The sequence below is a fragment of the Carassius gibelio genome, chromosome A9 (genome assembly GCF_023724105.1).
Source record: "Carassius gibelio isolate Cgi1373 ecotype wild population from Czech Republic chromosome A9, carGib1.2-hapl.c, whole genome shotgun sequence".
In the NCBI taxonomy this organism is placed as follows: domain Eukaryota; kingdom Metazoa; phylum Chordata; class Actinopteri; order Cypriniformes; family Cyprinidae; genus Carassius; species Carassius gibelio.
Genome location: NC_068379.1, coordinates 29,814,917 through 29,834,694, shown reverse-complemented (window position 1 = coordinate 29,834,694; position 19,778 = coordinate 29,814,917). Strand labels below are relative to the sequence as shown.

The following is a 19,778-nucleotide window of genomic DNA, read 5'->3' as shown; positions in this document are numbered from 1 at the left end:
TGGACTAATGTAACTTTGGTAAACTTGACTGTACTTACTTTTTTTTCCTCGTCTTTGTAAAAAAATCTAAGGTTTAGCTGTACATAAAAACTAGACAGCTTTGACCATTAAGCTCAGCATTTCAATATCTATAATTGGGAGATATAAAGTAACAACTTATATGCATTTTAACCTGCTGTACCGTATGCTAAAAGCTATAAGTTGTTCATCTTTTTGGTCATTTTTTCCCCCTCAAATGTAGTCTCAAAACATGCAGACTTTACAGGACTGTTAATAATGCACAACATATTTCATTCACAATAGATTATTTATAATTAGCTTGTCTCTAGACTGTACAAATCTTTACTGGCTAGTATTTATTTTTCATCAAAATGATGTCGCAGCTCCATAATCAACAATATTCACCTCTGAGATGGTGAATCTGACAGCTACAGGTCACTATACATTGCTCATAACCAATATACTTACTACAGAATGTAACTGAACACATCAAATGTTAATAAAACACAGGAATGTATTTTTAAATGATTTTTTTTTCACCCACTTTTGGTGACATCTAACCCATACCAATGGTTAATTTCCCTCCCCGGTCAACTGAGACTGGTTTTCTTTTAGCCATCGTGAAATATATCCTCTGACTTACCTCTCTAAAAGTACTGTTCATGGAATGCACCAGCATCATTTTATTAATGCCAAGGGTGACATTGCTACAGGTCAGTTGAGCGTCTCTAAGCTGCTTGCACTGAGCTGGACATCTGTCAGCCAGTATTACTGTCATAATCCTAATGAAAAGCAGAGGTGAAGAGCAGTCCCATTATATCAGCAATCAGCATCCAGACGTCCTGATCTGTGTCTTATTGCATACATAATCACAGGCAAATTATCATGACAAATGAAGTTACAATATGGAAGAAATAGTGAGGTGGTGAATCAAAATGGCATAACAAATAAATGGCACACTGTGTTTGACATTGACTACACAAATACTGTATTTTCCGGACTATAAGTCGAACTTTTTTTCATAGTTTGGCTGGTCCTGTGACTTATAGTCAGGTGTGACTTATTTATGAAAATTAATTTGACATGAACCAAGAGAAATGAACCAAGAGAAAACATTACCGTCTCCAGCCGCGAGAGGGCACTCTATGCTTCTCAGTACTTCTGTAGTCTACACTGAAGACATAGAGCGCCCTCTCGCGGCTGGAGACGGTAATGTTTTCTCTTGGTTCTTGGTTCTAAATAAATGCGACTTATAGTCCAGTGCGACTTATATATGTTTTTTTCCTCATCATGACGTATTTTTGGACTGATGCGACTTATACTCAGGTGCGACTTATATTCTGAAAAATATGGTATTTCTTGGTACATTGGGATGCAAAAGTCTGAAGTCACTTTGATTGGGAAATAAAAATTAAAAATTAAATATCCAAAGACTAAATATAATTAATAATAAAATTATAAAAAAACTAGAATTAAATTAAAATAAGTTATACACACACACACACACACACACACCTAAAATCAAGTATATGGTGAATTAAGTTGATAACTACATTTGAAGATTCATTAATTGTATTGTTCAAACATGTTATTTATATTAGCAAACAAGATTCAAATGAGTCATTCATCAAGGAAATGAAAAACACCAGGGACTATGGGAAATAATGAATAGAGAATTAATCAAATCACACGACACTGAACTGGTTTTAATAGAATTTATCAAACAAATCTCCTGCGCAATTAAATGAAGTCAAAGAAAAATGAACAGTAGAAACCACCATTAAAATGTATCTGAAAATAAATATGAAGATGGTTCATGTGATATGGATTCACTTCACTAGACATATGAGCAATAATGATTCATGAAAAGTAATATACAGTATAACTTCATGAAGAAATCACTGAAATATATTATTTTATTGAAAATGTAGTATCTTTATGTACAGACTCTCATACATACAGACATTTATACTATGGACGGTGTAATTTCCAAAGCCAAAAAAAGATTTCTCAGTGAATGGAAATGATCTCTAAAAATAATGTACCAAATACCCAGTTCTTTTAGTGCCTCTTTCAGCTCATAAAATACAATTACTATTGCAAACTGGCAGGTAAACATTAAATACACTATGGAGAATATCAATATTTATTGATCTATACATTATTGCATCATCAGAGAGCTGCAGATGATTATAGTCTCGTGACTATTAAGGATATCACAGAGAGATGAAAGGCCCACGGTTTTCCTAATACACAAAAGAGAGTTTGTTTCATGATGAAAACAGGTTGAATCTACTTCTATGACGAAAAGAGGAACCCGAACACATGTGAAAAGAAATGCTGTGTTTAAGAGTTAAAATGGAAAGAGTGGACGGCACTGAAGTTCTTGTGATTGAGCTTATTGAACTACACGATACAAGACAGCACACGGGCCAAAAACTGCATCACAGGCTCCCTGACAACATCAAGCCGTTGACTGAACACGTACTGTCTTACGGTAAGATTTGGGATTGTTTCCGACAAGCGCCTCAAGACATGTGCTTGTCTGGAATTGGTTGGTTGGTTGAGTTGAAAAGGAAGACCGTGATAATTCAAGTCTTTCAGGAAGCAGTTCAACACTTTTTTTTTTCTCGTTTATATTTAGTGTTTCAAATGCAAAAGCCCTCACAAAGACGACGTCCTTCCTGGGTTTTGTGACGGCGAGGACAGTTGAGGATGAAGTTTTAATAAATACACCACTGTTTCAAGATCTGTGCTTCGGCGTACATCCGTAGTGTGGCATAGTTCGAGAAACAACTGCTCTGATGTGGGCGCTCGCTCAGTAAGGAGCAAATAAGATTGAGCCCGTGGTGGGTCGGATGGGTCCCGGAGCGGCGCGGAGAAAAGAGTGCGGAAGCGAGGCCGTCTGGAAGATGGAGGTGTTGGGACGAGCGTGGAGGGAGATGGACTGGACTGTGGTGGGGCAGAAGGTTGTGGAGAGGAAAGCTGGTGAAATGGGCTTCACCAAGTCATTCTGCAGGGCGAGTTTGGCCTGGAGGAAAAAGACAAATCACTATGTCAATAATGAAATCAGTGCAGCACAATTCATTGAAAGGACACTGATTTTTATGGCCTGGTGCAAATAATAAACCACAAAAGCCTGAGACTATGTGATTCTGTTTTATAATATATATTTGTTAAAAGAACAATAATAATAGTTTAATATTATTATTCTATAACTATTGCTATAATTATTTTTATTTATACCTATTTTAACAGTTTACCGATGATAATAATAATAATCATCATAGAATTAATAATTATTGCAGCTATAAATACAATTATTTTTAGTTTAAATATTTTTATATTATAATAACATCAATAATAATAATTGTTTATTATTATAATTATTATTAACTGATAATAGCCACAATAACAATAACTGTAATAATTATTATTTTTTATTATAATAAATTATTATCATTATTATCTTTGTTGTTGTTATGTGTTAAGTATTAAAATAAGTCTCTAGAGTAAGTCTATGGATAATGGATGTGTAAGTTTGGATAGTTTTGAATGGGAAATATATAAATTATCCACAAATATGGTAAACAGAAAACAGGCTACACTTAACAAAAAATAAATAAATAAATAAATAAATAAATAATGGGTGACATGCCTGTCTGAGCTAGCGACAGGAAAGGGAGGTGGAGTTTAGAGCACTGTTCTACAAACAGTAAGTTGTTTCAAACATATTTTGCATATCATTTGAAAAATGACAAGCGAGCGTTGAGCCCTTGTGAAGCATTAGCATCCCAGAGAGGCATTTATCAGCCTGGAAAGTGCGCAACAAACTCCTCACAGCATTGATACTTGAGATGCGAGTAACACTTGATGAAAGCGCTTGATTATAAAGAGCATAAATAATGCATTACTGCCAGAGAGCCGGAGCTCCGCTGCTGCTTGTTGTAAGGGCTGTATTTGGGTTTGGTGGGTTTGCCTGCCACTCGGTCCTTGTGCCGCCTGCTGGAAATATGCTGTGAAAAAAACAGAAATCATTACCATTGCAATACAACCGAAACATTTGTGGCTAAACTTAACACTGAACCAAATTATCAAAGCCTAAACTGTATAACAGGAAGTACAACTTGCAAATTTGGTGCGATCAAGCTACAGAATTACACTACTACTTATAATGCTTTCATTATTCATCACTGTACGCGTTACGTTTTGTTGTCAGCTGCATAAATAATGCTCATGCCAAACGCAACCAAAGATGCATTCGAACTGAACTGAATACCTGTTTAAGCTGGACTTCTGAGTTGACGTGGACATCACAGATTTCACAATGAAACGTCTTGTTCTGTAAACCTGAGCCTTTGTTAAGTTGCGTGGCCTGAATTTTGAGTTTGGACCCGGGTCTGGGGTATGATTTAATAGGTCCAGCTCCGTTTCGCGCCTCCAGCATTGTTTTGTGCTTTGAACCTGATGGAAAAGACAAAGCAGGATGTTTTCTCTGGCTTCACAAGCGGGGGAAGAAATAAATCTGTTTATTCAATGCAAACTCTAAGGCTCTGGTTGTTAGAAGTTAACTTCTAGCACTGGTTATTTGAATCAACAAAGGCATTAGAGTTTGATTTAACTCCATGAATTATTTTTGAACTGTGCAAAACTTTTATTCTGCAAAGACCAATTAAATTAACAATAAAGATGTTTATAATGTTACAAAAATGTTAAAATGTATTTTATTTCAAATTAATGCTGTTCTTCTGAACTTTTGAACTAATCTTTCTACTAATCAGAGAATACATTATAGTTTTTACAAAAATATTAAGCAGGAACTGTTTTCAAAACGAATAATAATAATAAATGTTTCTTGAGCACCAAATTAGCATGCAGTGTGTGACACTGAAGACTGGACTTATGATGCTTTGATTTTAAAATGCAATAATATTTCATAATATACATTTTTTTTCAGTATTTTTGATCAAATACATGCAGCATTGGTGAGCAGAAGAGACTCTTTCCCCTTAGTATAACATATATTCTAGTGTATGTTTCAATAATAGACTTTTGAATGACTTATTCAATGTTATTCAATGATTGCTGTTTATTACTGTCTAGAATTCTTATAGAATTCTTCTTAATGCTCACTTAGTAAAAAATAGTGGGGAAAGTTTTTACTGTATTTTTCTTGCATTTTCTAAATCAACTTGCCAAAATGTTTGGTTGAAATACTATTTCTTCTTATTGAAAAAAAAGAAGCCTTTTAAGCCATTTCAGAGCAAATATGAAAATATTGAAATATATAGTGAATGTCATCAAAAGCATGAAAAAATATGAAAACTAGTCTGACTGCAGCCCACACATCTGACCATATTTCTCTCAGTGTGTCTGGATTATGTTTCTAAGCATTAAAAAAGACAATTTGTTGCAGATGAAATATTTTAAAGCTGAGCATAACTAGATGAAATGCATAACGACTGCATAAATGTCCTTTTTAATGACTTTTTTATATTTTATTAGTTCCCATGACTTTTCCAGGCTTAGAAATTGTCTTTTTAAAATTCCGCAATATCTCCAGATTTTCCATGACTGTGGGAACCCTGTTTACATTTTCCAGTTCTTCATCCATTATCAATGATGATCCAAGCCCCGGAAGGTCACTCTATGAAACATTTATGATAAAGAAGAACACATAACCCTGGGGAAGCCGTGGGAAAGACATTGCACTGCTGCAGCAGAGGCAGATGTTCGCCACACCTGTGTTGTGTGCCTCCAGCTGTGAGAGGGAGTTGACAGCCACTTTGCACAGTGAACAGTACAGGAGCTTCTTGGCTTTCTCCTCCTCGGACTCCGCGCTGGGCTCTGACGGGGCCGTTGGCAGCGCTGCTGGTTTGGAGGTGTTCTTCAGGGCTGCCGCATGTCTTGTTGGCTCAGTGGGTGGGCTGGCATGCGCTGGCGCCGTCTTGCAAGGGTTGGACACCAATGCCACTGCAGGCACAGTGGGAGCTGGCACAAAGGCTTGTGGGGAGGCAGGGACTTTGTGCGCAGCCAGTGGCTCTGCACTTTTCTCTGGGAACATGAGAGAGAGAGAAAGAAGCAAGGAAAGAGCAGATCTGACAGTTAGGGGTGAAGGGCTCAGCATGTTGCACATTTTTCAACTCCTTCCTGTTTTTTTTTTTTCCAGTATTGTGGGTTTGATGTAAGCCCGTTCACTGCAAGTGCTCTAGTTTCTACATCAGATGACTTAGGTGAAGAACCTATGTCTACATTAATAAAGAAATTTGGTCTAGTGTGATTAATAAACCACAAAAAACTGAGATTTAATTAAATATATATAGTCTGTATGCACACATTCTTCAGAGGTTTTTTTTTGGGGGGGGGGGGGGGGGTATAACAAAATAGTGAATTATAAGAATGAAACTCATTCAGTTCACCATGTAATCATGTAATTAGATTTGAGTGAATGCATAGAGTGATAATAATAATAACAACAACACTTTTTAAATACATTTTCCAGCTCTATAGTCAACATGAATCATGTACTTCTGAGGTTTTTAATGGATATTTTTACAATAAAAAAATAATAAAAGCTTGAAGGTTAAATTAGGTAGCACATAACAATAACAATAATAATAGATTATTATTCTAACACTTTTCAAATAAGATGTACTGTATTATTATTATTACAATTTTCTGCTCTATAGTCTACATACAACATGTACTTTTGACATTTAATGGATTTTTTTTTATTTCTTTTTTTTTTTTATACGAAGCATATTAAAACAGTCAACCATAACCTCAAATGTCTTCCTTCATTTCACCAAAATAGAAGCTTGAGAGTTGTATATATATATATAATTATTTTTTTTATAGCTTATTTGATTATTATATATATTTTTAGTTCAATCCTCTTTTTTTTCTTAACCAATTTGTGCGGTTGGGTTTGATAAGGGCCTTCACTGCAGGCGAGCGCACTAGTTTCTATGTCAGATGAGTTCGACTGGGTCAGGCTCCCTTCTAACGCTGCAGTGACTGCTCGGGTCCCGCGTGCTGTAATGTGATAGGACATGACCCCTGGATCGCCCGCCACCCTTACGCCCTTGTCATTGCGTTACATGCCGCGGGAGGCTCTAAAAGCACTCGATGTCGGATGCCTGTACCCTCCACCCACTCTCTAACAGGCCTCTGAGGGAATACTTCACTGCTTTACATGAATGTCACTCTATGCTCATGCTTTTCTCTCTTTCCCGGAGGACTCAAAGCAGCCAGAACGGTCTAATGTTCCCCCGTACAGTGACATTACACCCGCTGACACTAACCTGAACCTCTAGGCTGGAACTGCTGCTGCTCTTTTACATTTTTTTCTCTCTATCCAAGTTTGAGTTTATATTTCAAATCTTCCAACGCGTGGTATGTAGACGTGGAGACATATGCCTCGTCGTTCTTGTTCTCAATATTTATGCGGTGAGTCATATAGAACATATTGTAGCTGAATAAGAAAATAGATCAGAGATAATACATCTGGCAAACTTTTCAAAACTAGTAGAAATCACAGGCTTTGTTTCAAAACCTAGTAAGCTTCCTCAATGCTTACAGAGGCAGCTGCCTTCTAAGCCAGTTTGGAACACCCAATATAGGCAGCAACTCTTCATAAAAAAATAAAAATAAACTACATACAAAGACAGAAGCACTCACAAATAGTAGAGCAGTCAATTTTTTATTAGAATAAACTTTAATTAATAGTTTTGAACTGTTTTATAGGAATATTTATAAGTCTTTCCTATACCTCAAACATTACAGATTTTGATTCCCAGGAAAAACATATTTTTATTATAAACAGTAAGTTCAGCAAAAGATCAGCGTTTATTTAAAACTGAAATGTTTAAAACAATGTCTTTACTGTCACCTTTCATATTGGTAGTGTATAATTCCAACTATAAAAACTCTCTACCTTATGGAACAAGAGTGTGTCTGTAATGCCTTAAAATACAGCCTACATAGTCAGCTTTCTAGGTTTGGAACAGAGCCACAGTGTTGACAGTTGGCACCTGTTGTTTGGACGTAGATCAAGCAGTGAAATGTTGAAACGACCTTGCTCTATCCTTTCTGAGAAAGTCAGTGAGTGCAGAACATTGCTTGGATCTTAAAAAAAACAACAACAACAACAGGGCAATTAGCGTGCGCTTATAATCCATTCCCTGTGCACATACGGTATAATCCAACACACAGAGTTCTGAAACATTAAATAAAGAGGGCTCTTATATAAAACACTGGAGCTAGCAATTTTAATGATTTAGTGCTTGAAGTTTTCCCATGTAAACTAAATCTGACTGCATTGTGTGTTGCCAGGGCTTGGGGAGAGACGGCAACAGCAGCCCCCCTCCCGAGTCTCGGTCCGAGCTCAACGTTGCGTTACTATGACGGTGTGACAGCGAGGACCCATAAGCCATCTGTGAATCAGGCTGACATTCATTTGGCCTGATTTGTGTAAAGACACTGCATATCAATGAGGACCACCACTGCCTAATAAATCACCCAAATCTGTCTCCAGCTAGAGAACGAGCGAATTCGGAAAGAATGCACTGGCTCAGATACGCACCCTGTAGGGCATGTGTCTTGGTTCATCCCGGTCTCGATTCTTAATCAGACACAAGGGCCTGAAATTGAGTGGGTCACAGCGTGAAGCAAAGATCAGATGATTATGTTCTTTGAAATGTAACAAATCGAATTCAGTCAATTCAAAGGCCAGGGAGGAAGAAAAAAAGAGAGGAAAACAACAGCATCCCAGAACGCATCCGCCCTGTTCCAATTCTGTATGCATTTTCCATTATTAAACATTTAAATGCTACACTAAAACAGACAAAAAGATCATGTGCGGGAAACTCAATATGCATGTCATGATGAAACAAGCAAACAGAGCTGTGGGAAAAGTGATCTGTTGTCAGCATGATAAAGCATATGGCTGATTACTGCCGCAGCAGGGCTGCACCTTACCTCGGCACACGAGCAATGAGCACGCTTTTAAGTTTGACAGATAGCCCGGTCATCCTAAATTGGCTTTTACAAGGAAAAATATGACTACATACAGTACACACAAATGCAAGAACATAGATGGAGCGTAAACAGGGTTTGGGGGTTAGAGCATTGGAGAGAAAAGCATGGGAGTAGACACACATGGAGAGGACATGGAGAGGGCAGAAGTGGAGAAACAGAACGGGACAGGTGATGTGGAGCAAGAACAAAAAAAGGAGCTATTAACCTGGTTGGTCAGAGCAGCTGGCAGTGACTGTAGTGCAGGAGGAAGTGGTGGTGGTGGTGATTGTCTTAACACCGCTGTCCTGGGCGGCTGCACTTTTCTGCTTATTTTTCGTGGACTCCTGTGCTTTGAGCTTCTTGGCATGTTTTGTGCCTTTGTAGTGCGCCTCGGCTTGGCTCTACAAAGGAGAACAAATGAACCATCCAATCAGGCTCATTTCTCACACTAGCATCTACCATCATGGACTGCAATCACACACACACACACACACACACATACAAACCTCAAACTTGCTTTCGATAGCAGGCACTGTTCCAATCAAGGTAACGATTAGATTGAGATGACTGAATTTTCCAGGAGGGGGAATTGATTCTCAATGGAGAAAACTAAATGGGTGTCAATAGCCGGCACTCATTGAGGCCGTTAATGGAGCGTTTACTCATATCCTTAGTTCCGACTGAAGATTTAAAGGGAAAATGACTGCTTCACACTTAAATAGAGCGAGATGGAGCGGGAGAGAGCGCTTATGAGGGATTAGGAGCCCTTTGAATATCTGACTGCTAAGAATTAGGGGCTCAATTTCTCATTATTATGACATCAGAAGTGACAAAGTCCCAAAGGACCTGCAGATGGATTTTCTCTCCAAAAGCTGAAACTCACTAACTGCAAGTTTAAAGGATTTCCGACAGTGTCAGGAAAAGTCTGACAGCACCGCTCATGGATGCTTTTACTGCAGATACTTCAAAGTTTGGGGTATTCTAGATGCTTAAAATAGTGATTTACAAGAATGCGATGGCTTTGTATAAATTTTTGTCCTTCATTTATGAGATAAACATTTAATGCAACGATTTTCATTATAATTAAAGAACTAAGATTCAAGGTTAAGGTTACATTCTCACTGACCGAGACTAAGAATAAGAAATAATAAAGAAATATGATTTATAAATAATAATTTAATTTAAAATCGATCTATTTCATATGCACAGCCAGCGCTCCACACAGAGATATGATATCAACATCATCCAGTCCATCTGGAATGACATTAAGAATCATAATCAGCACTGGCTGCTGTCAGACCCCTTGTGCAAACAAAAACTCTCTGGATTTTTCAATTAATGGCAAAGGAATGTTTGGAAATATAAACCAAAATTTCCTACTGATTTGACAGAAAATAACTGGTCACAATCTTCCTCAGGGTCCGGTCACCTCTTCTCATTGTGCAGCGTTTTTTGCCACACTTTTTCCTTCCCACAGACTTCCCACTGAGGTGCCTTGATACAGCACTCTGGGAACAGCCTATTCGTTCAGAAATTTCTTTCTGTGTCTGACCCTCTCACTTGAGGGTGTCAATAATGGGCTTCTGGACAGCAGTCAGGTCGGCAGTCTTACCCACGATTGCGGTTTTGAGTAATGAACCAGGCTGGGAGTTTTTAAAAGCCTCAGGAATCTTTTGCAGGTGTTTAGAGTTAATTAGTTGATTCAGATGATTAGGTTAATAGCTCGTTTAGAGAACCTTTTCATGATATGCTAATTTTTTTAGATAGAAATTTTGGGTTTTCATGAGCTGTATGCCAAAATCATCAGTATTAAAACAATAAAATACCTGAAATATTTCAGTTGGTGTGCAATGAATCTAAAATATATGAAAGTTCAATTTTTATCATTACATTATGGAAAATAATGAACTTTTTTTCACAATATGCAAATTTTTTGAGAAGGACCTGTATATATATATATATATATATATTTATATTTATGTTTACAAATACAGAAATAATTTATAAATACATAATTATAAGTACATTTCATTATAATGTTAAAATATACATTAAATACTAAATTAAATACTATATATTATTTATTTCACAATTATTTTTTTTAAATTAACAAATAAAATGTATTTATTAATTTACCTGAACACACCTTTTTTAAACCTGGAATTGGGGGACTTGACGTTTTATAAGGTCAGTGATTTCAGAACAGTATTGGATGTGCCTCTATTGAAAGAAACATATTAACTTTACTAGTTAATACATATATACATTTGATCAAAACAAACACACAAACAGTCAGACAAAGGAACATCTATAATAAAGCATGCGGCTAACACCATGTCGTAAAAGTGCGGCGAATAAAAAGGGGTCTAAATTATTTAGAATCTTTTTTTTTTCATGACGACAAAATGACAGCAGTTTACTTGTGATCTTGTGAAAGTGTGTTGAACCATCTGACCCAGAGCTGGAAAAACATGAAATATGATAAGATAAAAAAAAAAAGAAGAGAAAGTCAAACCAAGCTAAAATGACGTGTGTAATGCCCATCGCACCAACAGCACAGATTGCTTGTTCAAGTGACAGGAATGAGAGTCATTATGAGGAGGCTCCTGAGGACAGCGACAGGACAGAATGATGTGACGACCCGGGGCATTTTGTAGCAGCTCCTGTGACCTGGATTAAGTACACTTGACATTTATAAAATTGACTTCCTCCCAAGCTAAGTGTGTACATCCATTATAATATTCACAAAAACATCTACATTCTGTCTTTATAACATCAAGTGTCTTCCAGCTTAGTTCTAGCAATCACTGGGCCTCATTCATGGAACACGAGTAGCATGAATTTCTTTGCAAATTCTTCTAAACTAAGAATGGGTTTATAAACCTGATTATGTTTTGTGAATATTCACACATTTCTTCCTAGTAATGACTTCATGAATTTCTTCACTGATGAAATAGATAACATCAGAAATACAATAACAAATATAGATTCTACAGCGTTTAATACTTCAGTTTCATCCATTGCACCAAAAGATAGGTTGCAGTGATTTACAACTATAGGACAGGAAGAGCTAAATAAACTTATCACTGTATCTAAACCAACAACATGTTTATTAGATACTGTACCCACTAAATTACTGAAACCTGTAGCAGAAGAACCGCTTCTCAACATTATTAACTGAAAGTTATCTTTAGGTCACATCTCAAAACCATTCAAGCTGGCAGCTATTAAGCCTCTTATTAAGAAACCACAACTAGATCCTAGTGAACTGGCAAATTATCTTCCATTTATCTCTAAAATTTTAGAAAAAGTTTTGTCTGCTCAACTGAGCTCCTTCCTGCAAAAAAAAATGATCTTTATGAAGAATTTCAGGTCTTAGGCCCCAACATAGCACAGAAACTGCACTAATTAAAATTACAAATGACTTGCTTCTTGCGTCAGATCAAGGCGGCATCTCATTGCTTGTTTTACTTGATCTTAGTGCTGCTTTCGACACGAGAGATCATGACATACTCATAGATCGATTACAAAACTATAAAGGTATTCAATGGCAGGCTCTAAGATGGTTTAGGTCCTACCTGTCCGATCGCTACCATTTTGTTTATTTAAATGGGGAGTCATCTCATTTATCACCAGTAAAATATGAAGTGCCATAAGGATCTGTCCTAGGTCCTCTTCTATTTTCAATATTCATTTTGCCCCTTGGTAATATTATTAGAAAATATGGGATTAGTTTCCACGGTTATGCTGATGATACTCAACTACTGTATATATATCAACGTGACCAGATGAAACTTTTAAATTATCTAAGCTAACAGAGTGTGTTAAAAAATTTAAAAGATTGGATGACCAATAATTTTCTCTTATTAAATTTGGATAAGACTTTATTGGACCATTACTTATTGGACCAAAAAACAGTACACAGAATCTAGTATACTATAGTTTGCAACTTAATGGATGTACTGTTACTTCCTCTACAGTCAAAAATCTGGGTGTTATATTAGACATCAACTTGTCTTTTGAAAACCATATTTCCCCTTACCAAAGGAAAATATATTTACCAATATATCATTTTCCCTTTTTATTTTCTAATATTTTATATATTTGAATACATTTAAAAATACATTGATGATACATGTATTATATAATATAGTGCAAAATATACAAATGATTGCCGCTTTCAATATACTGCAATATATTGGAAAAAAGAAATATATATAAGAATATATGCCTACTATATTACATGATATTTTCCAATATACTGCAATATATTTTTGTTTCATAAGGGTCCCATGTTACAAAAACAGCATTCTTCCATCTTAGAAACATTGCCAAGCTACGAAATAAGTTACCTGTTTCTGATGCAGAAAAGCTAGTTCATGCATTCATGAGCTCTAGACTTGACTATTGTAATGCACTTCTAGGTGGTTGTCCTACTTCTTCAATAAACACCGCCATTGGCTAGTGGACCCCCACCTGCTGTTAGCATTCCATTGACTCCCATTCATTTTGGCGTCAATTTGACAGCAAATAACTTTCCATCTGAGGCGTTTAAAGACTCCATTTGTCCATTCATTATTTCTAAAGAAACACGAAAATGTATAAAAGGCCCCATTACCTTGTATCTTACGTTGTGGCCCGGTAAAAGCAAATTTTGTAAAAAATAGGCTAACGATTGCATCATAACCTGTGACTCTGTCGCACAGTAGAGAAATTAGCATATGGACAGGAGGAGAAGCTCGCAAGCAATCTTTTACTGTCTATGAGGCTATCGGGGGGAGGTGAAGGCATGAAGTCAAGGGAGAAGCCCATAGAGAGTCCATAAAAGCAACGGGACAAAATTATTCAACAATGTCTGCAAGATTCGGTGGGTGATTCAGATTTGTTGATTCAGACAACCTGTACCTTTAAAGTCCAACTGAAATCAAAATTGACCATATTTACTTTGTTTGCCTAAATTTATCATTTTGTGGTGAACAATTCATCCATGCAAGTCAATCCACACACACACACACAAAAATTGGCTTCGTAATCTTTAATCAAAATCTGAAAATGCCCCTCCCCTCTGCATTGGAGGACCTTCCCTGATGACGTAGGTTTGACGGTTTGGGTGTCTGCTTAGCATCCGTAACACTCACGAAACACTTATCCCATTCCTTAACATTCCCTCGTTACGGTCCAGATGGCTCGAATTTTTACATTGAGGACGGAGGGATAACAGAGAGGTCACAGATGTGCTCGAAGCACTTCACGCACAAATGCTTAAAAAATTCGACTGAACACAAAATAGGGTTTGTGAGATATCTATCATTATCAGATAACGCGGTCCCGTTGGTACCTCACAAAGTTTGACGGCAAGTGAAACTAACATCTTCAGGAACGTCTTCAGGGCTGTCAACATAACTTTCCTAGATCCAATCAGCTGCTAGTTGGAAAATAAAGCCACACCCACTATTTTTCCTCATTTAGTATTCCGTTTCTCTTAGAAACACGTCACAACACTGGAGAAAAGTCGTTTGCAACTTCCGGTTCATGCATACTTTAAAAACACATCTCTTTCACCAAGCATTCGAATAATGCATCTCATAATTTGTTTCTGCAGTTGTATCTGATCATATGCGCATGAACAAAGCCCAATTACCATATATTTTATTAAATTCTTTAGCAAATAGTCAGACACATACATGCTTTATTAATAGCTATTTTACAAAAATGTCTTTGCAACAAGAGCAGGACACGAACAAGCAAACAAAAAAGGCTTGCATATGCAATAAGCACCAGTAAGCCTTTCTGCTGATATTTGCAAATAGGAGCTGCCAGCAATATCAGTGCACTACCCTACAGCTGTCTGTGTATCCTCCCGTTCAGTGCTCATGTACTGTACAAGAAACCTGTCAAAGATATAAACACCTACACATTGTAATAGCTTGTTGTATGAAAGTACACAGTTGATCTTGTACGGAGCCTATTTTCTCATGCATACAAGCTTTGACTTTATATTTCACAGGCTGGTTGCTCTATGTTAAAATACAGGACAGACTAGTTTTTATGTAGAAATGCCTATAAGAAAGCTATCTGAAACACTTTAAACAAAGCTTCATTTGTTGTAGGACTACCTATTTTACAAACACTTGCTGATGGGTAGATAATTCAGAAAACCTGTTTGGAAACAGTCATTATATCTGATTTTATTTTTGTTTTGGTGCTGGTAATGGATGACTTTTCAATGTGTATGTGCATGTGGTTTTGCATGCAACAAATTTGGTCTAGCACTGACATTTTTAAATGATTCAGCCAATTATGCAATAAACAGCATTATTAATGCCAACTACTGTTGTTTTTCCGAGGCCACAGGTCCCTGCCACAAAACCTCTGCTCACAAACTCCCTCAACACATGAAGTCATACAGCAATTATGACATGCTCTTTCCCTTAACTTCAAATGCTTAAATTATTTTAAGCACAATAACAACCTTACTTTGATGAAAAAAAAAAAATCATGCCAAATGCTAAAGCCTGATTATTGGCCAATTTCCACTCTTCAGTTCTTAATCTTAGAGCACAGATAAAAGAGTTTTTATCCAGCTTATAAAATGCATTTTCATTTAAAAAGACAACACACACACACTTTCCCCCTTACACAAAGCTCAACACATCAGAAGACTTTTAGCAGAACATGCCTTGATCTGAACTCCCACTGATAATCCATCTTCCAAAGAACTACTTTTATAAAGACAGAAGAATTAGCTCTGTTTTCTTAGGGATGGGAATCGCAAGTCTCGAATGACTCTGATTTCAGTTCCTTAATGATTGCATTACTGATTTGTTTTTAGTCCTTTTAAAGAAACATCGATCCTTATAATTAATCCTAGCCATAAATCTTTAGACTAAAATACTAAACAAAAAATAAAAAAAAACAATAAAAAAGTGTTTATTTAAAATTAAAGATCTAATTTAAAAACTCTTAATTTTGCTAAAATGCTGTAGATTCAGTAGCAGTGCAGCATTTTACAATACTAGTAGCATAATGTTAAAGGCAATAACTGAAAAGTATTTCTACCAAACATACATAGTCCACCAATCGTGGCAAGCGAGAAGGTGGGATCTACAGAGAATGGTCAAAGCGATGCAAATACATTGTGCGATCCCAGACACTTTAGGCATGTAGTACCAGTATTAATGGAATTGATTTTTTCCTAAACCTTCACAAAACTTTCACAAAAACATCTGCAATGCAGCGAAACTCCTATTTCCAGCATTTTTCTTATCTCCTCACATGTAAGCTCTGCACACACCTGGTATTAAGATCTGTCTCTGATCCAATCACGAGTAGTCATCTGAGAAATACTGCTGTTTACACCTGTTAGCATGGTTTAGATTGAGGTTTTCAAGGTGGAAAAACCCAAATATCTGGCAGGCATTCTGATGCTCTGGACAATATATGATATAACATCTCTAAAAGAAACCCAGAACAGCTACTTATACTACCATTAAAAAGTCCCTTATGCTCACCAAAACTGCAATTATTTAATAAAAACCCAAATATTGGGAGAATTATTACAATATAATTTAATTTATTTTAAAATGTAATTCACTTCTGTGATGGCAAAGCTGAATTTTCAGCAGTCTCCAGTGACACATGATCCTTCAGAATATACAAATACAAATATGAAATAGAAATAAAATAGTGCAAAAATAAAAAACAAAAACAAAATATGAGCCCGTTTAGATATGGCGATGTCCACCATCTTAATTCCTGGTGCAAACTGGAAATTTGAGACTAGGATCTTCTTATCCTGCCGGGTAACGTTAGTCAAGCGATGACACAACAGTTCAACAGAGACACGTGTTGCAGTGGTGTGACAGCTGTAAAGACACAGCATATATATAAGAGACTATAAAGCTTTAATGAGATGTGCTGGTTATCTGCCATATTGGCATGTTCTCACATAAGGGCTGTAGGTCTCTGGAGGGAAGCCACCACTTCACCTAATGTCACATCAGAGCAGGACACACACCTTCAGATCAGGTAACTTCAAATGAAATGGCCGGGGCTTCTCTGTTACGCTGAGCGCAAATGGAGATAAAACAGCTCATTTACAGGAGATAAGGGAAACCCAAGAGTGTACGCCGGCCATTATTCGCATTTCTTTAATGCAGTCTTCAAAAGAACACACAACCTTCGAAAACGCACACCTTGTAAAGAAAAAGAAAAAAACATCAGACAATAAAATGTAACTGAAAAAACAAACAAACAAAGCTGCCAGGGAACAAACAGTTTCAGGTTTTGTGTATTTGTAAAAGGCAATAGAGTGAAACCCTAAAAATTCAGCTTAAATTTTCCCACATTCCCAGAGTTTATTCAGGCCACATCTGCAGAAATTTATTTTAACAGCTAAACAGAGGGCCAAGATTTCTGAGTCAAAATATGAAACAAAAACACCATATCAAACCAAAAACAATTTATAGAATTGTCAGCTGCCTGAAGGCCTTGCCTGAAATGTAATTATGGCATTAAAAAAGTTGCATTCTACAGAAAATGGGAGCATGTTTATTCCATGGAAAGCACATAAAATATAATTCCGAACATATTAATGGAAAGGTTATTTATATGAGGCATTTCAGAGGCTGAAGTTGAACTATAAACTTGCACATGGGTCAGTAAATTGTGTGGTGGAGCTGAACAGTTAAAGACTGTAATTATACGCCTGGCAAAGTTTTAAAACATAATGGACACAAATGCCATTTAAGGTTTGGCTTTTACACACATTGATCTGAGCCATTAATTAGTGCTAATCCATAGTGTTTCAGGGAACATGTAATGCATGTGAGTGTGTCCATTTATACCCATTAGCCCAACGGCATTGGTGACGCACCAGCAAGTCACATTCGCGATGCCTGATGATGTGAATACTTAGTGTGACAGCAGTTACACAACCATTTACAAGCCTCTCAGGTGCACCAAGGATACAGTAAAATTGTGAAATATTATTACAATTTAAAATAACTTAAAATATCTGTTTTTTATTTTAAAATGTTAATTATTTCTGTGTTGCAAAGCTGAATAATCAGCAGCCATTACTCCAGTCTTCAGTGTCACATGAAATCATCAGCTATCATTCTTATACACTGATTTGTTGCTCAAGAAACATTTCCTATTATAATTAATGCAGAAAACAGTTTAAAGGGATTGTTCACCCAAAAATGGAAATTGCAGCATGATTTACTCGCCCTCAAGCCATCCTAGGTGTACATGACATTTTTATTTCAGACTAATACAACAGGGTGTTTTATTTAACAATGTCCTGGCTCATCCGAGCTTTATAATGGCAGTGAATGGTGGCCGAGACTTGGAAGCAAAATAAACTGCATCCATCCATCATAAAAAGTACTCCACACGGCTATGTGGCCTTCTGAAGTGAATCGATGCATTTGTGTAAGAAAAATATCCATATTTAAAACTTAACTTGAGAATATGCTAGTCTCGCGAGAACGAAAAAATGTTTCGTTTACAGCAAAGAAAACCAGTGTCCTCTTGGCTTGTATCAAAATCCTCCAACTTTTTCTTTACAAATCCTCATTTTGTACTTCTAGGGCCCTATTTTAACAACTTAAGCTCATGGTCTAAAGCGCATGGTGCAGGTGCACTCAGGTCGTGTCTAAATCCACTTTTGCTAGTTTAACAATGATTTTATAGAAAATATAAAATCTATGTGCCAGACTGTGATTTTAAAATCACATATCATTATTTTACGCCACTTTGGGAATATTTCACAGAACAAGCAGGGAGGAATATTACACCCTATTTATCTCATCTGTTTATGGTGTTTTCACTGAAAATACCCATTAGACACTTCACAGCGGCACACTTGGACTCATTATGGAAACAAAAGCACTGAGTGGAACTACTGCTTCCTTCAAAACTTCATTAGAGCTTGGCCGAAGATGTGTTCAACCTTTAGTTACACAATGTTTTTTCCCCTCTTGCAACAGGATTTGATGACACAGTGAGTCTAGAGCATGCACTAAATATGGGATTAAATTACATCACAGGACTGTGGCAAAACAAAGAGGCGTAATAAAGCCACAGATAAAGTTCGTAGCTTCAAAGGGCGATGACTAATCTACATGAGCAAGCTGTGAGACTGATACGAGCCACTGTGCCTGTGTATAATGTGAGCAAATTTCTGTTCCCCTGGAACATAAGATGGTAACAACACAACATTTAAACACAGCAACTTCAGGCCAGCAGAGAATGAAGGTAAACATGGGACACGGGCTGATTCGTTCAGACACGCCAACTAGAGCATCACTTCCACTTAAACAAGATGTGCTTTGGACTGGGAGCACGGAGAGCAGGAGAGACAGCTCTATAGGTGGAGATCGCAATGTGGCAACACACACACACACCCAGAATTAGAATCAAAGAGCTCGGTCTGGGGAACATCCGTTGACACTTCTGCTCGCCCAATGCATCGTTCAAATTTGTAAGAGGAAACTGTTTTAAATGATCACAAGAAGTGCAGTCATTGCACTTTGCGCATTATTGTGCTTGTTTGGAGTGTGTGAGAGAGGGGAAGACGATAACAGGAAGCTGAGACAAGTTAATCCCTAGCAGTCACTTCAATTCAGAAGCCTGTTGGCTGTGTTGGAAAACATTGGTTTCAAACTTGATAGCAATCAAGCAATCATGCACCGCAGGAGGGAAGAACAGGCTGGCTGGGACGCCCAGCAGCCACCCCACTGAGACAACAGGACCAT

The 19,778-nt window shown here is 37.0% G+C and overlaps 1 protein-coding gene across 3 annotated transcripts in view; it reads right to left on the bottom strand.

Annotated features, from left to right (window-relative positions):
* Nucleotides 1–1,890: 1,890 nt before the first annotated feature.
* Nucleotides 1,891–19,778, bottom strand: part of znf385b (zinc finger protein 385B) — a 116,118-nt gene continuing 98,230 nt past the window's right edge. For all 3 annotated transcript variants that reach the window (XM_052606763.1, XM_052606762.1, XM_052606764.1), the window contains 5 exons: nucleotides 9,245–9,419; nucleotides 5,743–6,054; nucleotides 4,280–4,464; nucleotides 3,915–4,016; nucleotides 1,891–3,031 (listed from right to left, as the gene is read on the bottom strand). In XM_052606763.1, the coding sequence (XP_052462723.1) occupies nucleotides 2,819–3,031; nucleotides 3,915–4,016; nucleotides 4,280–4,464; nucleotides 5,743–6,054; nucleotides 9,245–9,419 (987 nt within the window). In that variant the 3' untranslated portion in view covers nucleotides 1,891–2,818. The remainder of the gene's footprint in view (nucleotides 3,032–3,914; nucleotides 4,017–4,279; nucleotides 4,465–5,742; nucleotides 6,055–9,244; nucleotides 9,420–19,778) is intronic.